Source organism: Rhinolophus sinicus, linkage group LG01, assembly GCF_036562045.2.
Source record: "Rhinolophus sinicus isolate RSC01 linkage group LG01, ASM3656204v1, whole genome shotgun sequence".
Taxonomy (NCBI): domain Eukaryota; kingdom Metazoa; phylum Chordata; class Mammalia; order Chiroptera; family Rhinolophidae; genus Rhinolophus; species Rhinolophus sinicus.
In genome coordinates, this window is record NC_133751.1 from 63,071,167 (window position 1) to 63,091,794 (window position 20,628).

The 20,628-nt window shown below is 46.6% G+C and overlaps 1 protein-coding gene across 5 annotated transcripts in view; it reads left to right on the forward strand.

Moving 5' to 3' along the window:
* GPR156 (G protein-coupled receptor 156) overlaps window positions 1–14,430 on the forward strand; it is an 89,688-nt gene extending 75,258 nt beyond the window's left edge. For all 5 annotated transcript variants that reach the window (XM_074331469.1, XM_074331479.1, XM_074331477.1 and 2 more), the window contains 2 exons: window positions 4,424–4,582; window positions 8,757–14,430. In XM_074331469.1, the coding sequence (XP_074187570.1) occupies window positions 4,424–4,582; window positions 8,757–10,085 (1,488 nt within the window). In that variant the 3' untranslated portion in view covers window positions 10,086–14,430. The remainder of the gene's footprint in view (window positions 1–4,423; window positions 4,583–8,756) is intronic.
* Window positions 14,431–20,628: the final 6,198 nt, after the last annotated feature.

The window sequence follows — 20,628 nt, forward strand, 5'->3', positions numbered from 1 at the left end:
AAGTCATGCAGAGAAAGACAAATGCCATATGATTTCACTTCCGTGTGGAATCTAAAGAACAAGATAAATGAACAAACAAAATAGAAACAAACTCATTGATACGGAGAGCAAACTGGTGGTTGCCAGAGAGGAGGGGTTTTGGGGGGTGAATGAAAAAGGTGAAGGGATTAAATAGTACAAATTGGTAGTTACAAAATAGTCATGGGGATGTAAAGTACAGCATTGGAAATATAGTCAATAATATTGTAATAACTATGTAGGGTGTCAGATGGGTACGAGATTTATCAGGGTGATCACCTTGTAAGTTATATAGATGTCTAATCACTATATTGTACACCTAAAACTAATATAATATTGTATGTCAAATGTAATGGAAAAATTAGAAAATCATTTAAAAAATACAGAGAACTGATCTAGGGATACAATTTAGAGCTAATAGGAGTCTCTGAAAGATAACGAAATAATTTGGGGCAGAAGTAATCACCAAGGAACTAATAGAGGATCTAAAACTAGATCTCCATCTGAAAATTGAGTGAATCCACAACCTCCATGAGATGGCCCTACTTCTGTCTCCTCTCTCAACCCTTGCCTCTGCCCCTCTTGCATCCTAAGCCTCAGACACGACACTTCCACTCTCCTTGGTGTTTGAATCCTCAGCACCTAGGACAGTAGTGATATCTAGGTGCACTCCCATCTATACACAGACATAAAAATGCAGGATGAATTTCAAAACTTCCAGGTTTGAACTAAGCAACAGGCACCTGATTTGTTGAAGTGAGAGTGGAAGCGGAATTATTATGGGATACAGGAACTGGATGGATGGACAGTGCTGGTCTTTTTCTTTCCTTCTCCGACTTCCATTTTTCCTCTTAACCTATCTGTCGAGCTTTATTTTTCTTACTTTCTTTCCTCTTCTGTTTTCTCTCTCATGCTTTTTCTCCTCTTGAGCTGACCACGACCTAAAACTTAAAAATATATATTTTATAGTTCATTGTATTTTAGGTTTAGGAAGTAATATTTTTCCCAACATATAAAGTAACATATAAGGTTTGTCTGTTTTTTTCTGTGCCCTTGAATTGATTTTCCCCTCTGGCCCAGTGGACTTTGGTAGAAGATTCTCCCTGTGAGATCTGCACTGTATATTCCCAGGAGAATCGGACAGCTGAGCAACTTTGGGAAAGTATCTGAGTATCATGGGTACACGAGGGAGCAGAGGGTGGTGAGGCTTCCTTCTTGCAGCTGAATCTTCAGACTGGATTGTAGTGGGAGGGGTTTATGAAAACAAAGGCGCAGATACCTCAAGGGCAGCTAGGTGGCGCTAGAGAGCTGAGTGAAATAGATGAAGAAGCAAGTGGACCAAGTAGCATTCTATATAGATGCCCTCCGGAAATGCCTGAGTGCTTATGCCTAACACTGAGGTCATCTTCTGCTTTTGTGACCTGAATGTGAGCCATCCCCATACACACCTCCCGCTTCCCTCCCTCCACGCCTGAGAGGCAGGTGGGTCCTGAGGTAGGACATTATTTTCTCCTCTAAACCCCCAAAGTGTTTCATCTGCTTCTCCAGGTAAGTACCTAGGATTTTCTACTCTGCATTGGAGTTATCTGTATATGTCTCAGTGCCCCTACTAGATAGGTGAGCTTTTTAAAGTTCCTTCGTTTTTTTCATGTATTCATCCATCCACTTACTAAGTGCTAGGAACATGCAGTTCAACACACAGCCCCATCTCTAGGTCTAGTTTGGGGCAGACATGAAAGGAATTATAATACGTGTGTTAAGTGTTTGAGGAAGTCACGTTACACGATGCTGAGGGAGGGGTGCCCCAGCCTGTCTGGGAACTTGGTGACACCTTCTCAGACAATGGTGTGTTTGGGCCCACTCATAAAGGAGGAGTAAGAGTTCACTGAGCAGGTCGGGGAAGGGCAGTGAGTGGCATTTCACATGTGGGAACACCATGACCAGAGGCAGAGGTGTGAAAGAAAACAAGGTATGTTTGGAGCACCACAAGTCTTTGCACTTTTTGAAGCACAAATTGAAACGAGGGGAGAGTGACAAGAGATAAGAAAGGCATGTGAGATGAATTTCTCAAGGCCCTAGTGTATCCTGTTAAAGACTTGAGATTTAATCCCACTGTATTAGTTTCCTATTGCTGCTGTAACAAATTACCTCAAATTTCATGGCTTAAAACAATACCAGTGTATTATCTTATAGTTCTGGAGTTCAGAAATCTGAAATGGGTCTTATTTGACTAAAATCAAGGTGTCAGTAAGTCTGTGTTCTTTCTGGAGGCTCTAGGGGAGAATCCATTTCCACGCCTTTCTCAGCTTCTAGAGGCCACCTACATTCTTTGACTCATGGCTTCTTCCTCTATCTTCAGAGCCAGCCGTGTAGCATCTTCAAATCTCTCTTTTTCTGGCCTGTTTCCATCATCACATCTCTTTTTCTGACTCTGACCCTCCTGCCTCCCTCTTATAAAGACTCATGATTACATTGGGCCCACTTGGATAATCTAGAATAATCTCCCCATCTCAAAATCCTTAACTGAAGTAAAATCCCTTTTGCCGTGTAAGGTAACATATTCACAAGTTCCAGGAATTAAGAGGGGAACATTTTTTTGGGGGGTGGGGGGCATTATTTAGCCTATCACACCCACATAACCCGGAGGCTAAGAAAACGAGAATATGCCTGTCCTTCTGAAAGAAGGATAATGGAGAGGTCCTGAAATTGTGACCTGAGGGTCATTTATTGCCATATTCTAAAACCCTGAAGGGTCAAGCCTTAAGGACCAGGATCTTAACAAATGGGGAATTAAGGCGGAGTAAGCTTTACTCAAGGGGCACCCTGGCTTCACCTGGCCAGCTTAGGGTGAGACAGACCGGAAGCCCTTACACAAATGTGGGCAGTTCCTCCAGCAGCCCAGCAGAGAGGGCTCAGGCTGAGGGTGATGGGGAAGAAAGAGGAAAAGCTGTGCTGCTGAGCAAATGAGGAGACCCCAAGAGGGAGCAGAGATCCTGTGACACTGCTAGGGGCAGTGCCAGGAGAACAGCACTGGCGGTCTGCTCCATCCACTCCAGACCACAGCATGCTCCTGCAGTACCAGGCTCTAGTAACTAACTCCTCAGCAGGGTGATAAGCTGATGGCACCCTAGGGATGGGGCCTTCGAGAAGGGCCTCTGAGGGGGAGGTTCCTGGCCTGACCCAGCAGGGGTCACACAGGCTCCCTATAGCATGAGGGTTCTCTTGCTATCGTACTAAGTCAACAGAGAACCCAAGAGGACGTGGGTGAGAATGTGGTATTGAAATTGATGGAGAGACTTAGACTCTTAAGTGACATGTACCACGTTTGGGTGAGTATATGTTTAATGAGTGAGCCAAAAAGCCCCAGGATACCTGTGGGGCTGGCTCCTCACACACCCCTCAGCATCATTTCTGGAGCTAAGGAGCCAGAGCACCCAGTGTACGTCACTGGGACTCTCAGTGATTTAGTTATGAGGATTCCTAGGAGGAAAAGAGAAGCCTCCAGAGCTCTGGCCTCCCCTGGCATCCACGTCACGCATTCACCAGGTAGACAGCGACGCAGGAACAGGCCCCCATGTGTGAGTGCTCTATGTTCAGTTCCATCCTGTTACTCCAAACCAGCTCCCACAGATGGTTTCTCATAACGGGTTTCTCCTGAAAAACTTTCCCCAGGACCCCCACCGTTAACAGTCTGTCTCGTCATCAGCTGTGGTGAGGTCATGCGGTGTGGCACGGTGCCCCAGCACAGCTGCCAACTAGCTGCGTGGGCCTAGACCAGTCCTGTTCCTTCTGAGGCTTTCCTCATTTGTTAAGGGAAAAAGATGGTCAGATCGCAGACCTAATGTTCTACCATTTTTATTGATTTTTTTTATTACCAGTTGTGGTTTTTCTATCTGAGCCTTGACTGTTGAGTTGGGTTAGAAGTCCTCCAGCAAGGAACCGGGTTTTCAATCGCAGTAAGCACACCATTACTCAACAAATGAGGATAATTAAGAACAGCTACATATAACCAGAAACAGTTTCATATGAAACATACAGTGTTTAGATTGTTTAACCCTGTTATCGCTCCTAAATGCTGATTTTTGAATGTGTCCCTAGAAGTATTCCTCAGCTCTGGTTTTCTTTGACCAGTTCGACAATGGGTGGGTCAAGCTAAGATTGTTTTATTGCATCTACCTGTCATTTTCCTTTCCCTTCGGCATCTTTAAAACTATATAACCTTAACATTCGCTATACCTTCTGTGACTACTACCTATGAGCTTTCCACAGTAAAGTACATTTTGAGGAGAGAATAGTTTGCACATTTGTGTATCACTATCATTCCTTGGTGTTTTCTAGAAAGAATGAGAGAATGTGTTTCTGCGTGAGTAATTAAATAAATAACATGTGTTCTTTTATCTAACAGCTGAAGCAATGGAAGGCATTTGAAGAGGAAAACCAAACAATCAGATGCATGGCCAAATATTTCAGCACTCCCAGCAAAAGCTGCCATACCCAGTATGGTGAGGAACAGAATTGCCACACTAGAGGAGACAAAAACACCATGGAAAGGCTCCTCACGGAAGTAAGCTAGACCCCTGCCTGGTGGGTTCTCTGTAAAGAAGAACTTCAATCATGCACTGGTGGGCCCTAGATGCCACATTGCTAACATTTTCTTCTCCCATTCCTCTACGTCCTAGCCATTCCCACTCCCTTAGTAGCAGGCAACACCGCGACATTTCCCCATTGCTGACCCTCACTCACTTCCTTCATTCATTGAACAGATGTGTGCCAGGCATTGTGCTAAGTGCTACTGAATAAAACAAATACAGTCCCTACCCTCATGGAGCTCAGTCTAATGGAGGAAATAGATATTGATCAAGAGAATGATGAAGGAAAAAATCAAGGTGGTAAGACAGAATAATGGGAACCTAATTTAAAGCAGCAGAAAAGACTCTCTGAGCTGAGAGCTGAAGGGTAAGTACAAACTGGCCTGGCAAAGAGTGCAAGGAAAAGCATTCCAAGCCGGGGAACAGCACTGTGAAGGCCCTAACTTGTAGTGGATGCTAACTTCTTCTGTGTGATACATTCCTTTTTTACATAGAGTAGTGCCCTCATTTATAAGATCATATGGGGCCCCTTACTGTCTTTTCCAGGATCTCAGTCATCGCACCAACCCAGAGAGTCAAGAAGTGGCTAAAGACGGGGAGGAGTGCTGAATAGAGCCTCTAAATATCATAGTAGCACCAGGGGAGGAACAAGGCAGCCCCCAACCTTCTTCTGTACTTGAGCCAGAGTTGGCACGTCTCCCAGAATTGGGCAATGTGGTGTGGGCTTGAAGAAAGCACATGGAAAAGCTGAAGGCTGCACTTCCTCAGAAAGGAGGCATGGGGCCCAGAAGACTTAGTCAGTATTTTCACACTAACTAAATTATATTCCATGTTCTTTTCAGTACAGGCCCTACCTGAGTAGGTGCTGTTTGGGAAACTATGTTTTTCTGTAATTGGACTGACACCTGGGTGTCAGCAGTCCCTGTGTGAGAGGATGGTGTGATGGGGACCTAAGAAATACAACCAGTGGAGGGATTAACCTCCCCAGACACCCACTGTTCACGCTCTAGTCTCCCACACCATAGCCTCAGTTCTGGACCTTTTTCATCCATCAGAGTACTACTTCTCCATTACTTTACTATTTATGAAGCATTCAGGACCTTATTTCAAAGCCAGATTTCTCCCCACCTGGCAAGGGAGTAGCTTGCCTTTGATACTCTGGGAAGTCTTCAAAGGAGCTTTTTTCCCCAGCTCAACAGAAGGCCAGAAAATTGGCGAGAACAACCAGGATGATTTTCATTCACAATCAGCTAATGTTGGAACAGCCAAGTGGCCTGACTCTTTAGCCTTATGGTAATTCGTGACGTGCTTTTTGTACTTCTGCCATGCTACCCTGTTTCCCACGCAGTGACTGAATCTGCTCTATCCAAAAAGATGCCTTGAGTTTGCAGAGGAAGGGCTCTAATAGGAAGCAGATGCATGTGCAGTAAAAGGCTGGCCTCCCCCCAGCACCCTACACCTGGAGTATCTTTCCCAGAAGAGGCCTGAGAACCAGCAGCCATCCTAGAGCGCCGCAGCAGGCCTCAGAGGTTGCAGTTCTAAACCCCCAGCTCCGGCCCTGCCTGGTGGACAAAGTATCTCTCCGGCCTCCAGACTCCAGCTCCTTGGTTGCAGCTCCCTCCTGTGCAGTCCCCTCTCCCACCATGGTGTCCTCCTCTTACTTTTCCATGATCTGGGCAGGCCATCTTCTCATTCTTGCCTCCTTTGCCCCAATGGCTAGAGGTCCCCCAGAGGCTAGTTGGGGCAGCACCCATCACTGACTTCCCAGGCTGTGTGAAGGCCAGCAGATAGAACCTTCCCAGAGGTAGAAGAACCTCCCTTCTACACTCTGCAGCAGAGCAAACCCACCTGTGACTTTTCTTCCTTGAACCAGAGGAGCAAGAGGGTGATTCAATTTATCCTATGACCTGCACCTTATAAAACACACCTGTGCATGTTTGCTTTCCCAGATGTGCCAAAAGTAATAGTTAATAAGCTCATTTAAATGCAGCTGCCATGGTAGGTCAGATTTTGGTCTCACAATGTCAGTGGCTCACACCACGCCTCTAACTAGTGTTCAGCCATAGTGAAAACAGAACCTCACTTCTTTCTCTGAAAGAAGAGAAATTTACTGTTTAGGCTGACCTTTCTGAATCCATCACCAGACAACTTCAGATGTTTTTTCTGCTGGGAGAAGAGTATTCTTTCCAACAGAGTATTTATCCTATTTTCCTACACTCAAGGAAATGTGTGGATTAGGCACCAAAAGACGGCACTCAGACTTTACTTGCTGAGGTAGTTCTCATCAGTGGTGGCTTCCTCCTAATTCTGAGGCAGAAACTTCTGGCCTCTTGAATCCAGCCTGACAATGGACAGGGTAGGCTTCCTGAGGAGGGGCTGCTGAGGAGGAGGAGGATGGGGGTCCCTCCTGAGCAAGCAGCACAGTCATGAGATCCTCAGACAGATATCTGGCACCAGCCAGGTACCATGAAGAGCCTGAATGAATGGCTCCCAGTTACTCACCCACTCTGCTCCTGGTGAGTCCTTGAGTCATCGACCCTTCCCCACCGACACCCAGACCTTACCCTGTGGGTGAAGAAAAGGGAGAACAGAGGCAGGGGCTCCTCTGCAAGTCCCTTCTGCTTATTCACCAGTTACTCACTGGCCTGGGACTCTCCTGATGATGAAAGAAGTAGACTACACCAGGATGTAGCTGGGAGTGTCAATGAACAGAGAACTCACCTTCCTGTTATAAATAGGAGCCGTAGATTTACCTTGGCCTTGCTGCCAGAAGACGAGTTTACTTAAAGTACCACTTTCCAAAAGGGTCCTTTCGGGGCAACTCTCCCATATCAACTTGAGAAGACACCACAGGTTTGCTCCATAGGCAACTAGTATCAGGGATCCTAAAGAAGGGAAACACCCTTTCACGCGTAGGGCAGAATAAATGGATGTCCAAATGCCCATCCTCAGCTTCTGAAGAGGATGGCAGCAAAGAGGCAGCATCGGGATATCCCGACAGCAGTGCCTAGATCACAGTGCCTGTTATTACCTTCCCCAAACCCTCGACCCTGGTGGTCTGCCCCAAGCCCAGCAGGTTCCCATGACGATCTCGTCCGTGCTCTGCTGCCTTTGAGCAGCAGAATTTTCAGAAGGTGGACACAAGGTCAGAGTTACAGAAGCTGCTGCTGTACCCCTGCAGGACGCTCGGGACATGCCCACCAGTACTCTTCCTCCTACTTCATGCCCATGATGTCAGAGTTAGAATGGGCACACCTCTGCAGCTTGTACCTGCCAGCCCTTCTGGGCACAGACTGTTTAAAAACTAATAGCCGTGCAGCAGATAAGACAGCTCAGTGGCAGAACTGACCCACCCTCATTCATCCTCTGGTCGCCATTCTAGACCTACTGAATCAAGCTATCAGAGACTAAGACCCAACAATCTTATTTAAAAAAAAAAAAGTCTCCAATAATTCCAGTGCCTGCACTTGTTAGGAGATAATAACTGATAGTGCCACATGGTAGTTTTCACACACACACCCCCACCCCTGAAGTCCAGCCAGGGGAGGTGATAACACCAACCTGAGATTCTCATTGGCCCCTCCTGGCTCCAGTCTTACCTCTTTGGCCCAGGAATTACCACCTTTCTCTCTGTTTTTCCATTTTCTAGTCTGTTGAGCAAGAGGCAAAATACTTATTTCCCCTTCGATGGTCCCCTTGAGATGTGCTTGCAAAAGTGTGATAAACCCAGAGTTGGGCCATCCCAAACATTATTCAGACCGGTGTCCTGCAGAGCGACCCGACCCTCTCCGTTCTGAGGAGACGAGAGGGTGTGCAGCAGCCAGCCGGCTGCTATGCTGAGCCTCCTCCCACATGGTGTCTGGCTGACATGCCCCAGTGTGCGGGGAGGTGGGGGTTAAGGTCGTACAACAATAAATCATGCATTCACCTTTGTTGAGCTCCAAGTGTCAGTTATTGTACTAAGCACTTTGTGTCATCAACTTATTTCACCTGGTGGAGGTAGCGCCTCAGAGCCTAAGATCTGCAGCTGATACACAGAGGAACTGGGACTTCAACCAATGTCTTCTGGCGCCACACTTTCTCCACTGTGGGAAACTGTAAAAACCCTCGGTGGCATCTTTTGTTGATGGTTTTGCTTTTATCTTACAGAAAAATGCTGTGATTGAAAGCCTGCAGGAACAAGTAAACAACGCCAAAGAGAAGCTAGTGAGGCTGATGTCAGCTGAGTGCGCCTGTGACCCCCCAGAGTGGGCTGTCCTGCCTGTCTCTTCCCACAGCAAAGACGGCCAGGCCGCAGCCCCTGGGCACGGCCTGGCATCTGAAAGGCATTCAGGATTCCTCTCTGACTCTCAGAATGAGCCGAGTGCAGCTGCCCAGGACTCACAAAGTACCTCAGTGCCCTCCTCAAGTGCACAAAGCCTCGAGGGGTCTGGGAAGGGCACTGGCCCCTCCCCAGGGCAGGAGATGTCTGACTTGAAAGACTTTCACGATCACTTAGATCTGGGCTGTAGCCGGAAGCCTCAGGCTGAGCAAAGCCAGGGTGCAGAAAGAAGAGACCAGGTACCTACGACCCCCCACTGGAGTCTCATACCAGGCGAGGAAGGCTGTGTTCCCCAGAGACAGGGGCAGCTGGAGAACTCAGGGGAGCCCCAAAAGCAGCGATCAAGGGTCAACTCAGTGATCAGAGAGAAGCTTCAGGAAGTCCTACAAGACCTGGGCCTAGGCCCTGAGGTGCCCCGCCCCTCTCCCCCAGCTTGTCCCCAGCAGCCCTGGAAGAGCAGTGCTGCCCAAAGCCCCCAGAGGACGCCCCTTTCCAGGGAGCTGGGCTTCAGCCCATACATGGTGAGGAGAAGGCGGGCAGTGCAGCGGACTCGCTCACACTTTCCGGGCTCTGTCCCCTCCTACATGGGGTATCGGGCAAATAGGACTGTTTGGGGGGCACAGAGTGGGCTCAATGTGCAGAACAGAGACAGCCTCTGCCTGGTCCCCCAAACGGCTGACTCCAGGGTACCCTTTCCCAAGAAGCCTTCACTACTCCCAGACTCCCAAGGCAAGCCAGGCACCCTGGAGGACAGCAAACGATGCCAGACAGAGCCCCAGGGCGCCAGGAGGAGCCGTGAAGCTTTTCCTCACCAGCCCTCTGCTGCTGGGCAGGCCCCATGTCCCCCTGCCCCACGTCTCGCCCCAGCCTCGCCAGATCTGCCTGAGCAGCGGCAGTTCCCACGATCTGCAGGCTGTCCCTCCCTTTCTTCATGCAACTACCTTGACACTGAGTCCAGCAGCTCAGACGAGTTCTTCTGCCGCTGTCACCGGCCCTACTGTGAAATCTGCTTCCAGAGTTCCTCTGATTCCAGTGACAGTGGCTCATCGGACACTGACCTCGAGGAGGCTCGGGGGCTGGCTTCCTGGGAAAAGCTGTGGGCCCGTTCCAAGCCCATCGTGAACTTCAAAGATGACTTGAAACCCACGCTGGTGTGAAAAGCAGCAGAGGAAGAATGGCTGTAGCGGTCAGGCCAGGACCCGCCATAACAGCGCCGAGAGGAGGAAGACCAGTTCTGGCCTTCGGGAAACACCCCTGGCCTGGGTTTGAGCAGCTCACATGAGCACTGTGTTACCTTGAGCACTTCTTGATCTATAAAAAGAGGGGTATTGCCTGTCTTGTTACTACCTCACAGCATTCCTGTAAAAGACTCCAGTTGAGTGATCATAACAGATACTCCTTGGACAAAAGGTGCTCAATGAGCACGGAGGATTTTCTATCCTGGTCAGCTTATATTCTATAAAACTCTTACTACATACCTGATGGCTGGCTGGTGGGCAGACAGATGGAGACATGGAAGGAAAATTTCTACAGAACCAGAGTTGAGGACTGGGACCCATCAAACTTGCCTTTTGGTGGCAGACCTGCTATAAAGATGAGTTTCCTATATCCTTGGGTGTCCCACTCTTGGCAGGGGGTGGTTTTGTTTCTGCTGAAGGCTGTAAACAGCACCAACCTTGGGTTCCAGCTTCCAGCCAGACTCAGCTCAGAGCCACCTTCTTCAGCAGAATTTGGGGTTCATGTTTTTCTACTATGATGGTATCTCACCATCATCCCTGACACAGCCAGGTCTCCACGTGGCCGCAGTCTACCCAGACCTCCCTCCTAGGCGTGAGTGGCACCTGAGGCCAGACTGTTTACTGGTCCTGTAGTCCACCCTTGGACTCTGCCAGCGGTGCGGTTTGGCACGAGGGAAGTACACACTGGCCGTCTCTGTTGGCGTCAGTGTTGCCCTGTTGGTCAAGAGGTGCTTTTTGCGTCACTGTAGTTACATGACCACCAAGGGATACATAAACCTGGAAACAGAAAATGGGGAAGTAGAAAGGAAGAAATCGGGGAGAAGGCAGGAAAGAAAACAGGTTTTGAACCTGGTACTTGGCAGTGTCAACTGTCACTAATTCCGTATGGTAACCCTGTGAAGTAGACAGTGTCACTTCCACTATTATAGGTGGGGAACATGAGGAATATGGGGACTATGAGCCTTTGAGAACTTGAGTAACTTCCCCAACATCACACGGCTGGAGAGTGGCTGATGTGGGGTTTGCCCGCAGCTCATGGGACTCCCAGTTGGTAGATTTTCCTGCGGACACGTCTTCACTCATTCTTCTGAGACTGGCAAGCAGGGCTTCGCAGGCCAGGCAATAAACCAAGGGCAAGGTAGGAAAGCTGACACGTGCTCGCCCTGGAGTCCAGGACACCTTCCCCAGGATAACAAAACTGGGTTCCTTGCCTTGGGATGCAGCCCTCACTGCCTCAGGGGCCCACCTGCACCTCCCAAGTGAGCCAGGGAGCTGGTGAAGGGTGAGTGCCAGGAACTCACCTGCTGCCAGAGCCACAGGGAAAGCACAGCTGTGTTCACTCTTGCTTATTGCTGAGCTGCTGGTTTGGAGGCCACCCCCTGCCCCCATTCCTGTGTATGCACCTGTGTGTGTACATGTTCATGTGAAGGAGTTTGAGCCTCATTAGATATGCCTGGGGGAGGGGGTGAAATTTGGCTCTAAATGTCTCACAGAAGATTTATCACAGACTCTCGGGGGCTGCCAACATCTTGTGAATCTCCAGACACTGGACTGGAAGGCCGTCCTGGTAGCACAGCTTCTTCCATCATCTCCTTTTACTTACAAATGTCATAATTTATTCTGCGTGTGGGTTTGTAGTTTCTGCTTGTGCTGTTTGTTTGCTGTCCAAGTGATACCTTAATAAAAGAGAAATGGCTCCCAAGGCAAGTCTCTTCCAAAAGTGTGGCCTCAGGCTGGGGAGCAAGAGCGTAGAGAAGACTGAACCGCCCAGAGGAGTGGACACACAGCAGCCATCAGTGTTGCTGCTGGGTTACCCTGGGTTCCAAGAATATCTTCTACCAAACTTCCATTTGTAACAGACTCTGCTGTGGTCTCCTATCCCAGAAATACCTGTCCCAGTGGATACAGGAAACTCGGGGGACCCTGGTCTTTTCCCACTCACGTGGCGTCCGGTAGTTGGGCTTCACCTCCTTCAGCTCCTTTCCTTCCAGGATGTCACCACGAGCAGCCTGCTGTTTGTTAATGTGCAATGTGCAGGCTCTAACCCTGGCCATCTTCTAGCCCTCTCACGCTATGCCCCTGTATCCTTGGTCTCACCCTCCCAGCCCTGCTCCATCTCCATCCCTCTTCTATCTGGAATTCCTTTCCCCTCTCAGTGCACCTTGTGAATTTTTCATCCTTCAAGACTCAGGGGGAGCACGCATTCTCTCTTCAGCCTTTCCTGAACACCCCCAAATAAAGTTGACTAGCCCCCCCACCCCCTGACCCCCAGTTATACAAAGAAGGATGCTTGGAGGCCCATGTTTCAAACTCAGGTACATAGAGGCTTCTATTGTTCATTTGACCTACAATGACTTTGTAACCCTTGATAGATTTGGTTGAAAAGATGGAGAATATATCCCCAATTTTCCCTATCATTTGATTCAAAAACTATGTGCCGAACACAACTACCTGCCCAAAAATACCGTTTCCAATCTATTATTTACTCTTGCACCACCCCACCCCCACTCCTTGCCAGCTCCTTCCCTAAATCTTTTACTCAAAACCAGCTAACCCAGTGATGAAATTCGTAAAGGAATGAGTGTGCCTTGACTTTTGGCATGCTCTTGATTGCTATGCTCTTAAAGAAAGGGCAGTCACTTCTACAAAGGAATCCTGGAGAAGTAAACATTGTCTCTGTTGCTGTCATCTGGGCTATGCATGTCTCTGTTGATCCAAAGCTCTGGCATGGAGCCAGGCGTGATTCTGACCCAAGCATGCGTTGCCCTGCTGATTGAAATCTTGGAAGTGTCGATCCTGATTTCAAAGTCTGTCACTATCTCCTGGCCTGTGCCCAAACTGTCTTTCCTTAAAGGATCAACTTGGCCTTCCTGGAGCTAGTAGAGGAGAAAAGACGCATCAGATGTAGGTGGCATGTTTTTAAAGAAAGCCATATTCTAAAATGGTAAAAAGAAGAGTCAATGCAAGTTCCACAAAATCTCTTCTGTGTCTGTATGTATTTTATTATATTTAAATGTGTCTCCTCCACAGATTTCATGTTCCTAAAAAGCATCAAGTATGTCTTCATTTTTGCATCCTCTGGAGTAGCCATCAGAGGACTTTGCAGAAAGAGTAAGCCCAATAAATGTCTGATGGATGGATTTCTGGGCAGATGAGTGGATGAAACAAAGGAAGGCAAAGAACCTGTGTGGGGCTAGCAAAGCATCAGAAAGGGAGGCAGAGCCATCTGTTTTCACTATATTCCAACGAGTTAAGAGCAAGAAACAACATCACCCAAAAGTAACTGAATTCTGAAAGTGATAGTCCTTTAAGTCTCTTTGGGAGAGATGGCATAGAGTGATGCCATCTCATAGAGAGAGGGCGTAGGGTTAATGGAAGAGAAACAAGAAAATTATTGTGAGAAAGGTTTCTTCTTAAAGATACTTTCTCCACAGGCTTGTAACTAACAAGCATTAGCAGGAGGACAGTCTACTCATCTTTATCACCATCACCTTCCCGAGTCCCCTTTCTTAGAGCTACAAACAAAGCAGTGTCTCTGTTCCCTCTGGCTGCTGCACGTTTCCCAGTAACACCATCTAGGCTTTGTTATGGGAGGTCTAATGCAAAGGTGACATTTATGGGGCTGAAAGAAGGAGAGAGGCTACTCTTGGTCCTCAGATTTTGCTCTTCCTCACCTGTGGTACCTACTTTGATCTCTCTCCCAAAATATTCTTGATCTTAACATCCCCAGCCAAACTGCAATTTCACTACTGAGATCACAGCGAGACAGGAAATGCCAATGTCACAGGACAAAATAACCCGATAAGAGCTGGACAAGCTGTGGGTCAGTGTCTCCCAACCACCTTCATTCTTTGACTTACCTTTGGATGTTCAAATACACTAGCAAGACCCATAGGCTCAGAGAATAAGTGTTTGGGAGAGGCACTGGAAAGGTCTTCAGGTGACTAAGAGAAAAGCCAAAGGACAGGAAAAAAAGAAAAGGAAGACAAGAAGCCCAAAGGACACAGACATGTGGGTGCTGAGATGAAGGAGGAAGGCAAAGAAAGACAGCCTCCCGCTTGGCTTCGTCAGTGGAGAGACTGTGGCAATTGCCTCCCTTGTAAATGAACGTGCTGGCTCCCATTCTGCGTTGGGAGAAAGTGAGCCTCACGTCTGCGAAGAACAGCAGAGCTACCCTTGCAGAGCCCTTTCTTCAGCTGTGTGTGACGGCTGGCTCCTTGCTCAACTTCCCCCACTTGACTGTGAGCTTCTTGAGTCCACAACTTGTCATAATTATCTTGCCGCACGGTGTGTGGCATGGGGTTGATGCTCAGTAGATGTTTGTCAAAATAAATAAATCAAGAAGAGTGGCCTAGCCTGAATTGAATTGGCTCAAGGGGGGCCCTCATACGGCAACTCACGAGCTGAAGTCACTTAGGAAAGCAGGGCTTCGGTATCTCCTCTCGGACAGCAGTGTTGTTGATCCACTTACGTTGAAATCCTTTGTGATAATACCTGAACCCTTTGTCAAAAGAAGACATTTTTGATGGGGTCTCTTCTCCACTAATTTGTATACAATAATTTTCTACCCCCATTGCAATGCCTGGGCTTAAAATCACCTATGTGTCTGGGTGACTTTCAGCAAGTTGCATAACCTCTTTGTGGCTCAGTTTTCCCAACTGTAAATTGGGAGAATAACACCTACCCTATAAGGTTATTATGAGGGTTAAATGAATTAATATTTGTAAAGTGGTTTGAACTGTGCCTGGCACAGAGTAAATATTATGTGTTTGTCTTAGAAAGTTGTTTGGGAAACAGGTTTACATTTAGAAATCCCTTCATGTTTTCGTGCTTTATACCCAAATCCTCCTTCTTTGTTTTCAATTTATTCCTGAGGGAAGGGTCTTCTAAACAGATCTGGCAAAATGCGAATTGGTTCAGCGCACTTCCTGGGCAACAGAATTTTCTCCCTGAATCCCTTCTAAGGTCAGGTTCACTTACTGTAGGGAGCACAACCACCTACAAGACTCATATATTAAGGCTGGCCTAGAAAGAAAGGTGCGGTTGGAAAGTCAGGAAATCTGATTTTTTTTAGGGTGGAGCCAAAAGAAACAATTTCCGTTGTAGAACCATTATACACTTCGTAATAGAAAAAAATACATGGAGTAACTACTATGTGTTACTTGATATTTGTCTCATTTAATACGTATAACCACCCCACAAAGTGGTAGTTGTTTCGGTTTTACAGATGAGGAAACTGTAACAGGGAAAGGTTAGGTAACTGGCCTAAGGTCACTCAACTGGTTAGGGGCAGACCAGAGTTTGAACTGAAATCTGACTTGATTCTAAAGCCCTTTTTTCACTCCCTGATGCTGGTTCCGGAGCATGTGCTACAGGCATGCTACCAGAAGACAGAAGGAATTTCAACCCGGCAGGGCAGGGGCCCAGTCTGAGGTTTTTTTAGGACACCAAGGCTTCCTTAGGAAAAGCAAGCTAGTCTGGTTCTGTAAGCCTATTGCAAAACCCTCCACTGCTGAGTCATTGAACAGCTTCCTGGAGACTGGAAGGGAGCTTTCTAAAGTTACCTGGTCACTCCCACCCCCTTCAGGAAGTTCGCTACCAAATACTCGGGGTACAGAGAAAAAGCCAGTCCCTTGTTTAAAAAGACCATGGTCAGGCCCCTAAGCTGAAAGTTTTTTTCCCAAGTACTGTGTCCTTTAAATGGGACAAAAACATGACGCTGGGAAAGGGTCCCAGAAGATCCCATGACAACTAGAGACAGACCACAGATCTTCTGCTGAGACCAAGGTAGAGCCATAGAATCTCTTCAACTCAAGTTCTTACTTTGCTGAAAACCCTTCATTGCTCCTACTTCCTGCAGAATGAAATCTCACCTTGGTTTGGGGATTGAGGCCCTCCAATCATGGAGCTCTGCCCTCCTCCATTCTTAGCTTACCTAAAATGCTCCTCCTGGCTCCTGCCGAATGGGTTTACAGTTGCCAGAGCATACCTGGGTCCACCTCAGGCTTATGCAGGAGGAACAAACTTTCCTCTAGCCTCAAGGCTCTTCCAGCCGATCTAATAACCAAATAGACATGAGACAGGTTAGCAAGAGAAAAAGAACCAAATTTTATACATATCTATGTATGTATGGGGACACTACATGCATAAGAGGTTCAGAGGCAGAAAGGGTGATTAAGGTATGTAAGACATCCTGAGCTACTAGGGATGAGGCAATGCACCTTGGAGGCTTCAGAAGGTGGGTGTAGGATGATAAGAATAGACCTTTAGTAAATACAAGTTTACTCTGCCCTATAGATAGGTCAAAAGAAGTTGTCTCTGATAATAGCTTATTTTGGTAAGGCCCCCTATGGCAAGTTTCACTAGGAAGTTAAAGGGAAGGGCAGAAATTTCTCTTTAACTGACGTTAAAGTTGCCTTTAGCTCAAAGTAATCTACATACCACTGAGGCATATGTTGGGGTGGCCCATTCTGAACCCCTACAGGCTCTATACTTTTGGTCACACCAGCCCCTCTCTCTTTCATTCTAACTACCTCAGCCTAAAGGGACCTGTTTTCCTTCTGACTAGTTCCAACTGCCTTTTTATTAGGCAATAAATCAAAAACGCCTGAAATGCCCCCTGACAACAATTTTATTGTTGTCCTAGGTTGCTATATACATCCTTTATTGTTAACTTTTCACACGTTCATTTCTTCCTTCTCCAGCCAGATGATGAGAGACTGGAGGGCAAGAACCATGCTTATCATTGCATTTTTAATTTATCGTTGCTTTTCTTTCCATAATACCTTATACACAGTGCTGGATGCCTTCTAGGTCTCAATCAACATGTCTAGGTTTATTTTGAAGACTGGCCAAATCTTTCTTTGCTCCTACCTTTTTGTTTGTACCAAGAATATCTTGAGCAAATAAAAAGGAATTTGGCAATATTTTTCTTTGAGATTGTACTTGAAGTTTAGCATTTAGAAGGCTCTCTGCTGTCTGATTTGTAGAGAGTTCACGATATGCCAAGCATTATGATAGGGCCTTACAGATAATACTAGAAGAAATTAAGCTCACAGGACCCAAGTAGTAAGATCCCTAAAACTTGGGACCCAATTTCCGTAAGAGTCTCAGAATAAGCAAACAAATAAAAACCAGCAACAACAAGACCTGCTTTTCTGGATGGTCCCTGTCTACAAGCCCCTATAGGAAGTTGAAGGGTCCTGAAAAGAGGGAAAACAGGTTAGTTCTGCAGCTCTTGCTCCCATAAAATATAGTAGAGAATTGGAAACGGGATGCAGATCTGTCAACACATTCTCCTGATGTCACAAGCAGTCACTTTTACAGTCAGGAAAAGGAGGCCATACCAGTGGAATGTGGCCAGATGTCTTATTTCCAGCGGTTATCCCATCGTGCCGGAACTGCAGGAGTCTCATGACTGGGCCAGAGTGGCCTGAGTCTTGCAGCCAGAAGCCACTGCTGTCAGTCCACATCCTAAAAGGATTTCTTCCCTCTGAAGCCCTGCCTGCACTTTCTAGGACATCCCAATCAAGGTGGAGTCTTGGTATTAGCATTTTTTTATAGTTTCCAAGGTGATTCTAATGTGCAGCCAGAGTTGAGAGCCCCTGGGCTTTGGCTCCCATCTCCTGGGATGCCAGAATGAAGCTTCTGGCTTCTGTTCCTCATCTCCATCCCCAAGCCTTGCCCAACCTGGGCCTGGACCAATCCCACTCCTCCCTGAGCATAGGCCCCAGGTGTTTGCACATTCTATCCTCCCCTATCCTTCCTCCTGTTCCCTTCTTTCATCTCCAGTGCAGGTCCCTCCTCCTCCAGCCTTTCCCTCCACACCCTCAGCCCACTGCACCTTCCCTCTGCAGCAGTTACCATCTAACACCTGTCCAGCACACCTACTCCGACCTGGTCGTGGAATGCAGCCTCTCACATGGGCATGTTTTGTCTCTCCTGAAATCACAAACTACTCAGAGACAAGAGCCCTTCTTTGAACCTCCTTATGTTCTGACAGGGATGAGCATGGAATGCCGTGTACACAATAGACAGAAGATATGCTTAAATATTGAATGGAAGGAGAGAGGGAAGGGGACGAAGAAGGATACATTCTTATTCAACAAGTCCTTACTGCACATCTAACATGAAGCTAGTGGAGAAATAGTGAACGAGTAAACAAAAAATAAAATAATCTCCTAGATTGTGGTAAGTGTAATGAAGAATAAATACATCAGAGTTAAGGAGATAGGGAATGAATAAATAAATGAATGAATGACTTCATCCAGTGTCTAGTAAATGCAAATCACGCGAACATTTAATTTGCATCCGCACAGGGTTTTTCCCACCAGATTGTACAAGAGTGAAAGGAAGCCACTGTCTATTAGTTTGCTAGGGCTGTTATAACAAAGTACCACAGACTGGAGGGCTTAAACAATAACAATTTATTATCTCACAGTTCGGAACTGTGTCTAAAATCAAGGTGTCAGCAGGATTTAGTCCTTCTGAGGGCTAGGAGGGAAGGATCTGTTCCAGACCTTTCCCTCTGATGTGCACCCTAATGATCTCACTTGAACTTAATTCCCTTTGTAAAGGTCCTGTCTCCAAAGTAAGGTCCCATTTGAGGCACTGGGGGGTTAGGACTTCAATATATGAATTTTGGAGGAACAATTCAACCAATAACAGTGTCCAAACAACGTTTTCACCTTTCTATGAATATCCACATACCTTTCAGAATTAACCACTTACAGATTATTTTACTCAGTTGTAAATTCCTTGAGGGCAGGAATTCTGCTGTTGTTTACACCTATCTCTGAAGTCATTAAGACCATACCTGGCCAGTGGAAGAGATTGAATTCACTTTTGTTCAAGAAAATTCAGGGCAAAGGGTAAAGCCATTTAACCCAGAAAATCAAGAAAGCTTGATAGCCTGCAGGAATTCCTGGAACTCTCTGAGTCAAAGGAAATTACGTTTCCATGACACAGAATCTGTCTCTGGATTTCTTAATTAGGGGTATTTGCATGATGAGAGGAGACTTGTTTCTGAATAGTCATTGCTCTCCTGTCAAATCAATGGCCTCTGCTCCTGACATTGGAATTATCTCTACAGCTACTACGTGAGTCATAGAGAGAAGGTTTGACTCTCAGTAGGGGAATGAACAGCAGGAAAGAGGGAAATCATCTTAAGATAGACATCTCTTACCAGGATATACAGGAGAAAAGGAGAACCCACAGCTCAGCCTCTCAGTTACCAAATGCAATAGAAATAGCGAAATAGCTTTTAACCAAGTGTCTCCCTCACCTTCAGGATATGCTGGTACTTCCCTTCCAGCTGCTCAGTAAAGGTCTCCAAAGCTCCATACCACCTGGGTACCCTGCTCTCTGCCCTTAGGGCAACTGTGAGAAGCTTAACACCCAACAACCCAAAAACAAGAGACCATGAGTGTGGAGGTGTGGGCTATTACCACCATCCTGCCTGACTACTGGCCTTGTCCTCTAGGGATTTCAGATCTGGTATCTCAATCCAGCCACCATGGATTCTCTGAATGGGGGTATTCCATATGTGATGCTTCCCATGTCTTCTTCCATCACTAAAAGCGTTGAATAAAGGTCTCAGCAAGACTTTGTCACAGTGGGCAGTATTCTTAAGATCCATTTGTTCAGATAACCAAGAACAAGTGCCATGTTTAAGCAGGAACTTTTCCGTTCTTTCTCTTCTGCCAACTGGCAGCCTGTGTCAGGGATCCAGGCCTCTAGGTTGGATACCAAGCAAAACCTTAAGAGAGACTTTTGGAAGATGATCCACAAAGCTAAGGCATGTCAACCAGAACTCCATACAATAATAAAGAATGTTTTCCTTATATTGCTGTGAAGAAGCTGCTGAAGAACCACAATGCAGCTGAAAATGGTTAACAGCAATTAGGGGACGTTAGCAGTGTACCTGAGGGAAAGACATAGAGATGGCCAAGACCAAATTCTTGAACTACTGTGTTTCCCCAAAAATAAGACCAGGTCTTATATTAATTTTTGCTCCCAAAGACGCATTAGGGCTTATGTTCAGCAGATATCCTGAAAAATCATGCTAGGGCTTATTTTCCGGTTAGGTCTTATTTTCGGGGAAATACTGTATAGCTTCCCAAGGGAGCTCTGGGGAAAGGACTCTTGCAGCGAATGCACACAGCTTCTGATTACAGGACTTTTGACCTTCATTCACTCCAGGAAGTTAGACTGGGCCATGTAAGTGCTGGGAAGAATTTGTTTGCCCCTCTGGCCTAAGGCTTAGATTAGTATTTCTCTAATGCAGAAGATATTTTCAGAGAACTGTAAGATCTCTCTGAGACTTTTTTTTTTTGAAATTTGGCTCTTTATTTTAATGACAATATAAAAATAATTCTAAACTTGTTCTGAGTCTCCTGGATGACTGTTTTAAAATGCTCCATGAAATTTCAGTACCTAGGGTTGTGTGTGTGAATGTTTTCAC